At 45.1% G+C, this 9,544-nt stretch overlaps 1 protein-coding gene across 3 annotated transcripts; it reads right to left on the reverse strand.

The window, feature by feature from the left end:
• Window positions 1-1,626: 1,626 nt before the first annotated feature.
• LOC123444216 (phosphatidylinositol/phosphatidylcholine transfer protein SFH8-like) lies at window positions 1,627-9,037 on the reverse strand. 3 transcript variants are annotated; one of them, XM_045120870.1, is made up of 15 exons: window positions 8,770-9,037; window positions 7,813-8,110; window positions 5,247-5,343; window positions 4,893-5,159; window positions 4,729-4,806; window positions 4,491-4,592; window positions 4,311-4,360; window positions 4,130-4,229; window positions 3,958-4,056; window positions 3,762-3,869; window positions 3,357-3,489; window positions 2,803-3,155; window positions 2,486-2,560; window positions 2,311-2,375; window positions 1,627-2,044 (listed from the first exon to the last, which is right to left on the reverse strand). In XM_045120870.1, the coding sequence occupies exons 1-14, from the start codon at window positions 8,801-8,803 to the stop codon at window positions 2,355-2,357; spliced, it is 1,815 nt and encodes a 604-aa protein (XP_044976805.1). In that variant the 5' UTR covers window positions 8,804-9,037; the 3' UTR covers window positions 1,627-2,044; window positions 2,311-2,354. The 3 variants fall into 3 exon arrangements, with proteins under 3 accessions (XP_044976805.1, XP_044976806.1, XP_044976804.1); XM_045120871.1 differs by lacking the exon at window positions 1,627-2,044 and having other exon boundaries at window positions 2,101-2,375; window positions 7,813-8,104; XM_045120869.1 differs by lacking the exon at window positions 1,627-2,044 and having other exon boundaries at window positions 2,101-2,375.
• Window positions 9,038-9,544: the final 507 nt, after the last annotated feature.

Consider the following 9,544-nt stretch of genomic DNA (forward strand, 5'->3'; position numbering starts at 1 on the left):
ATTGTCGTAACCATGACAGTAATTTTGGAAATGAGGGGGGTAATTAATAAATGGTTGTAAACTTGTAATGAAGGCCTCAATGCATCCTTGATGCAATGCAATGCAATGCAATGACCGAGACACCGAGTCAACGAGAGGTGTCATTTTGTAACACCGTTCACGTGTTGCATGTGACCCTGTGCATGCAAACCAGCTCGTTCGTACACGTCGCACCGCCGGCCTGCTTTGCCGCCTCCCCGGCGGCCACCCTGAGGCCTCCGGTCAAAGCGTGACGCCCGAACAGGAAAAGGGGCGCGGTGAGCTCGATTTGGAAGCGTCGAATGTGGGGGAAGCAACACCTCTTGTCGCAGCGATTTGGACGCCAGCCAAAGTAGCAGAATCGGGCGCGTCAAATCCTACGAGCCACCTGCGTTCCAGTGGAGCAACCCGAGCAAGCAATCAAACGAACCAATCGCCCGCTCCACGAGACGGGCATGGTCGTGTGGCTGGTGCGCCTCTCTGACGCCATACATGCATGCGTGATGGCAGTTGTCCCCGGGCAACACAACAGGGTGGCATCTCCGGCCATCCACTGTGCCCTGTCCGAGGTATCATCATCCTCAGACCAACTCCACCGTGCAACCCTAAACGACCGTCCGTTTTGTCAAGATTTTGTTCGTTTGGGTATGCGTTGGCCGTGCACCCTATCATGTCCGCCAGTGACTAAAATATTCATATTTTCGTATCAAAACAAGTTTGCACATCAACCCAATCGAAATTATCTCTAAATAAAATAGTTTTACTACCAAATCGAAATTATCTTGAATGAACATAAAATGAACCAATATATCTGTTGATATGATCCCACATGTGCTCAACCAAGTCACTTTAAAGATCCACATATGATGAAAGAAAAACTCATCACCACTATCCATACCTTTGCGGGCAAAGTGTCGAACACCTTGCGGTCGTGGTGGCAAAGAGGCCGCGATGATCACCTCGATGCAGGGGTGGTTGGCGGCCGGCTACTGGCCGCTCTGGAGCACTCGTCGAAAGCTGCCGTGGCCGCCGTGGTACGTTGCTTGCGGTTGTATCCACTCTGCCACCGGCTACGACGGTGACGGCCAAACCTCCTCCGATCGACGCCTAAACTACGGTGAAAGCGCGGCGTGGTGACGGTCATGTCGAGACGTGATTTGCTATGGACGGCTGGGGGCTGGGATGGCCGGCGAATAGCGGTGGCGCCGTCGACGGGGCGGGGCGGGAGAGGGGGTGGAGGCGTTGCAATCGAATGGGAATACATGTGCCCCCGACACGCGGGCCACGGCCGAACAAGGACGTGCGACGAACGTATCCGCGCGATGTCCGTTTCCTCCAAACTCGACGCAAGTTTGGGCCGGGAATGGATCGAAAACGAACGAAATCCGGACATTTATCCGTTTGGGTCCGCACGTTGGGCCGCGCTATTCGTCCGTTCTATCTCAAACGGACGCACCCGGACAAGATGGGTCGCGCGATGGAGTTGGCCATGCACGGGGAAATGCACATTCGTCAGGCTGGTGGCAGCAAGCACACCTGCAGTCAAAGCAGAATCGTATTGGACCGGTGCCTGACGTTCGCTTGCACAGTTCTTTTTTTAGCCTCGTGTTTTTCCTTTCCACCAATTTGTTAGGCCATCAAGAGATGACATAATCGCAGAAGCGGAACAGTACAAAGTTTCTTCCTGCCTCATGAGTTGGTTTGAGAGACGTCTCCAACTCCGACTCTTAAGTACGTAGTACACCTGGTACAAGAACAAGATGCTCACTCGAGAGTCGAGACGAGACGCATCCAACTTTTCCCGCGGGCAAAACGGACGCCACCACCGGCCGCTGTACGAACGTACGACTTACGGGCCACGGGGCCAGTGCCCCATTCCCACTACAACACGACTAACAACGAGCGGCGTTGGTGAGGCAACGTACTCACCAGTCTAGCTAGAATCTCAAATTGGGCTGCTTTTGTCTTCAGGACTCCGACGGATCAACGCGATCACCAACATGCATCGATGCCGTTGTTCTTCAGGCTACAAATTCAACGTTCAACAACAAAATCAGATGGACAAGAGGAAAAGAGAAGATCTTTTGCAACGAGACTGTGCAGTGCACCCTTTGCATTTATGAATTCTGTAGTACCAAATATGTCCAGGCATCAACAATATACTGAAGCCTAGAACATCAAAAGAGGCGGCAAAAATGCTCGCCTGCCCTTCTATTCGTGATATATACTTACAGAGCTTTACACACAAACAAACTACAAAAATATATGCATCCAATTTGGAAAAAGGAGTACCCCGTCTTGAAGGAAAGGAAATGGCTCAGAGTGTACTCCAGAGCTTAAAAGCAGAACCTCTTTTTCTGCAAATTAAATGGATGGAGTCACCATACAGACTAGAAGGGGTAAGCACCAAGAACACGCCCCTTTCCGAAACTTAAAACGGACCAACAAACAATAGCGGAAAACGTACCCGGAACTTGTTTTTGTCTTGTTGTTCAATATATGCAAGCAGCTCGTCATGCCTTATCAATGTCTCATAGAGCACCTGCATACGAGATTAACAGAAACAAAGGTTAATAAAAGAAAATACCACTCAAAATGAAGGGACAGAGGTTTGCATCATGTTGTTTCTCATGCTTGTAGTGGAAATCATAAAATTGGGTCGACTGTTACAGGCACTAATTGATATACACTACCCCCGAAAAAAAGAAGGATGTACACTTGATGTATCATTGAACTTTAATCTATTGCTCGAGAAGTAGTTTTTGTTTAATGAACCGGAGGTACCTTCTTTGTAGAAATCAGCTCAGCTTCCAACGCATCGACACGGCAAACAGCTGTATTGAGCACTTCCTCTTTCTCAAGTGGCATTTGAGATGGCTTTGCTTCAAGTACAAGCACCTTCTCCTCCAGTTCACGAAGCCGTCTTAATACATATGGTGCCTTGAACTCCAAAGTTTGGGGAAATTCCCCACAATTGTGGTCACAGGCAATGGACTGTCTTGAGAACCTTTCAGATACTCTGCTTGGGACAGAGCGGATCACCATAAAAAGGCTCATAATTAAAACTGTCAGACAAGTAACAATCTGAGTTCGTAGCACTCCCAATGCCATGGGTATATTTCTCAAAGAGAATGGACCTGAGTGAAGCATGCAACAAAACTAGTCAATATAAATCCGTTAAACACATAGTGGAGCTCTTTTAATAAGATAATCTATTCCCAAAGGAAATATGTTCTGTACTAGATGGTTCATTATGCAGTGAATATGTTTCTAGTTAGTCTGTACAATACGGGCCATATGTCACGGCAACATTAAGAGTGATAGCAATACATAAAAACCTGAGGTAGAAGTCATTGAGGTGGCTCTTGGACTGTTGCACACATCATCCACAAGCGTGTCAACAACAGTGGGGACGCTTTCCTCTACGACGGGAGCAGTACCAGAAGTTGAAGCATGTCCTGAAGATTTTGGCTGCAAGTAGGCTACATGAATCAATAAGCATACTGGCCAAGAAAAATTACTGGAAAAATAATGGAAGTAGTAAATTAAGAATCTCGCAAGAACCCAAAAGGCACTTCTCTACTTATAATCATGGTTTCGGATAGGCTCGGGTAGTTGAAACTTGAAAGACCAAATGGACATGATAAATTAGATCATACTTTGGCATAAAATTTGTGTACTTCTAGTGGTAGCATTGGTTAATATCTTGAATTGGGTTACACTCAAAAGGGATATATACTTGCCTCGTGAAGGGTCAAATTAGGGTTCACAATGGCATCCAGTGGAGCAGCTGGAGAAGTAATATCTTCTACATCAGATGTAGATTCGGCTGAGGCATCACTGGTTTTTTTCTGATCCAAAAAGAAAACAAGATAAAGCTAGTAATGAAATTGTAAGGTGATCTAGTCATTCAAAATGATCCAAATAAAGTGTGCTTACAGCTGAGGAATGAAGCTTAGTATAAGAAACTGTCTTCCCATCAGTGCTTGATATGGCAAGAATTTGTTGACCATAGTTTGCTTCACCGTTAAGGACCCTCTAAAAGAAATGAAGAGAAATTATGTTGGTGATATACAACAGGACATCCAGTAATAGGAGTGTGAGGAGAAACCTCTATTATGTTAGGATCATTCCAAGGACCTTTGTCTGATTTTGAGCAACCTCCACTCTCTTCACACCTGCATTTGCCTCCAAGAAAATCTGGCAGTTCACTGGACATGATACTAACAAATTAGGAAGAAGCTAAAAAGCATATGTACGAACAAATAATTGTTTTGACAGTGTGGTACTACCTTTCATCAATTATTTCAAGCAGCTTATTTTGGTACTTGCTTCCAAGAACCTTGATGAGAATCATACATGAGATAATCATTACACCCAGTAAAACTTACTCATGAGTTTAATCAATGAATAGAAGTTGTCTTTATGATAGGTGAAAGCAGAAATACACAGTCAAGAGTTAAAATAGTTACATGAATCTTCGAAGCAGTTTGTGGATCAAGAAATGATTTAATTGTACCCCATAACATCTTGAAGCCCTGCCCAGCATTTATAATGTACAAGCGGCACAATGTCTGCAAAAACATTCAGAATTAGCAGTAAATAGCTACAAATGCAATTTGAAAGATAAACCACATTGGCACACAGAGTAAAAGGTTATTAATTAACAGAAGATAATGAATATAAGAAAATCATTAACGCATAACCTACCTCTGGATAGTTATCGTTGTCAATCTTCTGCAATCGCATGATTAGTTCCCTTGCATCTTTTGAGAAGTTCTTTAAGCCCTGAATTATAGAGAAGACGTCACTGACTACTATGACCACATGAAATTGGATTTACTGAAAGCAAACCTGGCCATAGGAAGGCATACCACCCCTTGCACATCTAAAATAGTAGTAGACGAGTCAATGTGCCTTTTTGCAGCAATGGAACAAGCTGGGAACCTCATCCGGAAACTTCTCTCGAACTCCTTCACATGATACTTTATGTATCGGTCAAGAGTTGTTACTTTGACTAGTTTATTGGCATCAACTTTTCCAATTAGTTCTACATAGACAGGCCTTCCCTCTTTATCCACTCCATGGTAAAATTGTGGATAATGCTTCTTAACTTCATTTAATTCGGTGTAATTGAATTCCTAAAGAATCAAGTGCCAAGATTAGAAGTTACGTTAAGTAAAAATAATCACTAGTCCTCTTGGTGTATGTTTCAATTTTAGATTTACCTCTATATTGTCGACCCCATACTCATTCCTCCATCTAAGCATTTCTGACCACATATGTTTTGCCTTCTCAATATCAAACTTTCTTGCTTTCAGGAACCTACACATGGAAGGTGTAAAACAAAATATGAACCAATCTTCACTGTCAAAGATATATATATATGAACCAATCTCGAAAGAAAGAAAACAATTTTAAGCTGGAATTTTCTTCTTAGCAAAAAATTTGAAGACATGAAATTTAAAATAGAAGAAACAAACTACATCTTTAATGTACAAACTATCACAAAAGAAGTTTTGAAGACCGATTATATTATAAGAAACAACAACACTAGAAGCCAATCCTTCTCCACGGCGTTCCGGTGGCCTTGGGTGGTGGCTTCCTCTGTTCCACGCGTCTTCTCCCCCACCCCCGCGCCCGTCCCATGCTCCTCGGCGTCCATGGGAGCTTTCCCTTCGGCAGTAGGGTAGCGGCCTCCTTGGGTGTGGACCGTGGCCTCCCTGGCGTGGCGACGCCGCCCTCTGCGACCCGATGAGGTGCCTCCGTTTGGGTGCCATTGTTAGTGGCTGAGGTGCCCCTTGCTGGTGACGACAATGAGATGGTCGACCCGGGGTTGTGGGTGTTGCGGCCAGGCGGGCTTTGGCGCCTCGTTCTTGGCCACCGAACAGATCTGCCTTTCGTGCTCCAGATCCGGTAATGTTGGCTCCTGGGCCGACGAGCCTGGCAGGGTTCTCTCCGACAAGGTGGCAGTCAGCGGTGGTGTTCTCCACAGTCAATGTTGGTCCATGTCGTGGCCACTCTAGCCTGCGGTAGGGGCCTCGTCACAGGTTGCGGTGACCACCCAAAGGTCTTCGTGACGGTTTCTCTCTCCAGACTGGTGGTTGCCTTCGCCGATGAAATGCAATCTATGGACGACGTCTTGACGCAACGGGTGTGCTTTTTCAGCAGTGGAGTCGGATTTCTAGCCCAACAGATGAGATTTGCTGGGATGGCGGCAACACATGATTGCTTTCGATAACGGGTGTGCTTTTTCAGCAATGGAGTCGGATTTCTAGCCCAACAGATGAGATTTGCTGGGATGGCGGCAACACATGATTGCCTTCGATTCGGTGGTGCTTCTCGAGTACCCAGTCTCGAGCTCCGGGGTGAAAACCTAGGTTTGGCCTGAGTTGGTTATATCTGGCATCGGCAATATTTTCGTGATGTTACCTTGTTGAAGATATTACTCGGATATGCTTGGACTGGTTCTTCAAGGTGAAACCCTAGAATCTGGCCTTTGCTGGTTGGACGTGGTGAAGACAGCGCTTGAGCGCCGCTTCCTTCTTGAAGGTGTTGCTGTTGAAGAACCTCATTATCCTTGTGGTGTCAAGAGATGGTTCGTGTGGATATGGTCGTTGTTGTAGTTTGTCGACCGTGGATTTGGTCCCTTTGGGGTTTTCTCCTTTTCCTCGCTTAGGAATAACTTTGGTCTTATATGACTTTGTTATTTGCCGGTGTGTGCGTGTGCGTGTGTGCGCGCGCGCATGTGTGTGTGTGTGTGTGTGCACACGCGCGTGTGTGCGTGTGCGCGCTGGTGTTGGTTGTGTACACGGTCTTGAGCTCCGGGGTGAAAACCTAGGTCTAGACTGAGTTGGTTATTTCTGGCAATGGCAATATTTTCATGATGTTACCTTGTTGAAGACATTACTCAGATATGCTCAGATTGGTTCTTCAGGGTGAAAACCTAGAATCTGGCCTTTGGTGGTTGGATCCGGTGAAAACGGTGCTTCAGCGTTGCTTCCTTCTTGAAGGTGTTGCTGTTGAAGAACCTCATTGTCCTTGTGGTGTCAAGATATGTTTGGTGTGGATATGGCCGTTGTTGTAGTTTGTTGACCGCGGATTTGGTCGCTTTGGGGTTTTCTCCTTTTCCTCGCTTAGGAATAACTTTGGTTTTATATGACTTTGCTATTTGTCGGCGTGTTTATTTGTGTGTGTGTGTGTGTGCACGCACGGTGTTGGTTGTGTACATCCTAGCTATGGAGAGACTGGGTGTCTGCTCATTGTATTTGTATCCACTTGATTCCCCATTTTTAGTCAATAAAATCCACCCTTTGTAAAAGAAAATCCTTGTTTGTGTATCATATATGGTTTGTAGAAAAGACCAGCTTGACAAAACAATATATTTAGAGATTAATTGTACCCCAGAACTATAGGTAGTGATGCATTTCCACCATTGTTACAAATATCGGCCGATTAACTACAGTTAACTAAAAATGGCCGATTTGCTGATTAATCCCTTATCAGCCCCCACCAATATGGTACCAGTTACCAATATCCTGGACAGTGATTTCCGCAACTCGTGGCACTTAAAATACCTAAATTTGTAGTTTCGTGACACATTTTTCTCTAAATCACAGTTCTGTTGCATCGTATGTGGTTTTGTGACAGCATGTACATTGAACCTGTATAATTTGGTGAAATTTACTGTAAAATGTGTAATCAACATGCTACTTGCGAATGATTTTGCTGGAAATGGGGGTAATCTACCAAAGAAGAAGCCCAAATATGCTTTGAGATAAGCAGATGTGGTACCTTAACATCATGTAATAATCATCATGACGTTCTGGCAACAAGCCCCCATCAAGCAAGCATTGGCGGAATCTTTCAACAGTTTCCAGCTCTTGCACATCCCTTATATCCTGTATTGAGGTTATATTGCCGCTCTTCTTTTTGCTCTTTCTCATCAAGGAATGCCTAAATTTATTTCCGGCACTAATCGCTCTTTTCTTGAAGGACCCCTTTTTGGCCTTGTTGTCACCTTCGGAGTTATCTTCATCTGATTTGTTCTCTTCCTTCTCATCATCATGAGTGGAGCCCTCAAAACCTGCACCTGCAAATATTATCTTAGCATTGCTTCTCCGACTGAAAAACAAAATGGGAATTCTTGTCGCAGTATCGAGGAATAACCAATAGGCGAACTGAGCACTTAGTAGTGCTTCACAGTAAATTAATTTCTATCAAATTAGTGACGCATTAAAAATTCCTCACGATATGCAATCAACTATTTTTTTTTCTCTTTTCAGCTGTGTCATGGACAGTTGGGGCTCTTCCGCCGTCTCCTCTATTAAATGAAAATCGCAGTCCTCCTGCGTTTCTTAATAAAAAACTAATCATAATTAGTAATTTCGTTCTTCCTATATCACTTCGCTGAGAAGAAAGGCATGAGACGTGCTCTATCAAATTTCCAGCACTTATCTCAGTTATTATGTGTAGCCAAAGAATCACAGCGCCCTGAATCCAAGAGCTAAATCTCAGTTATACAGATTATCTTAATCGAATTATCTTGTTTTCAACTTTAATTATTCTTTCGAGGAATCATCTACTCTAATTATTCGACCCCAGGGAAGCAGCCTTACTGCGGGCAATAGTATACCAGTAGTGAACCTATGCGCGGAAACGCCCAGGAAGACCGCAGGCACGAAGAAAGAACAGCGCGAAGGGGAAAACACGAAGGGCGAGCAGTTCAAGGAAGCAGCACCCGGCACTCACCGGGCCTCGCGGACCTGTCGACGGGCCCCGACATCCCTGGCCGCCCTCCCCAATCCAAGCTAGGTTGCTCCGGTGGATTCCGAACCCTAGGACCCCATAATCCCCTGGGTGGCGAGGTATTCGACGGATGAACACAAGAAGACGAGGGAATAAACGGTGGCTTGTTTTGAATTTCGGTCTCCCTTTTTTTTATGAGAGAATATCGGAGGAGAGGGGAAAGGAAGCTTCTGCTTTTCCTTCATCCGCTGGCGCTCGAGAGGGGAGGGGGGCGGGGGGTGAGCAGGGAAGCGTCCCACGTGGCGCGGGAGGTCGACATGGGCTACGCTTCGCCGACCTCGCACACGCGGCGTTTACTCCCTCGTCTAGGAAAAGTATAAGATCTCAAATCAACCACAAAAATTCGTATTTGGACATTTCAGAAAAATCTAGAATTATTTGACAACGTACCTACAGGGTGTGTCTATAACTCCGAAAAAATCACCTCCAAACTATAGTTAGATATTCAGAAAAGGAAAACTCAAATGTCAATAGCGGCAGCATTGGGTGAATAATGTTAGAAATATGCAACTTGTATTTTTATGAAGTCATAGGCCCAGAGGTGTGGACTACATGCAGAAAAACCCCTTATACAATGTGATAAATACGAAGGAGTACATGGCTATATTATATATACTCTAACCCCCCCCCCCCCCCCCCAAACTCATGGTGGATGAACAACACTGAGTTTGAAGAGATAGAAGCCATGTTGCGCTCTAGTCTGGTCTTCGTCAGGAAA

This window comes from Hordeum vulgare, chromosome 3H (assembly GCF_904849725.1).
Source record: "Hordeum vulgare subsp. vulgare chromosome 3H, MorexV3_pseudomolecules_assembly, whole genome shotgun sequence".
In the NCBI taxonomy this organism is placed as follows: Eukaryota; Viridiplantae; Streptophyta; class Magnoliopsida; order Poales; family Poaceae; genus Hordeum; species Hordeum vulgare.

Coding starts and splice junctions, on each gene's coding strand:
- LOC123444216 (XM_045120870.1), bottom strand. CDS start 8,803: ATGTCGGGGCCCGTCGACAGGTCCGCGAGGCCCG. Junction 3,156..3,356: donor CTCAATGACTTCTACCTCAG/GTTTTTATGTAT, acceptor TGCTTCACTCAG/GTCCATTCTCTTTGAGAAAT. Junction 2,561..2,802: donor AGCTGATTTCTACAAAGAAG/GTACCTCCGGTT, acceptor TCTCGTATGCAG/GTGCTCTATGAGACATTGAT.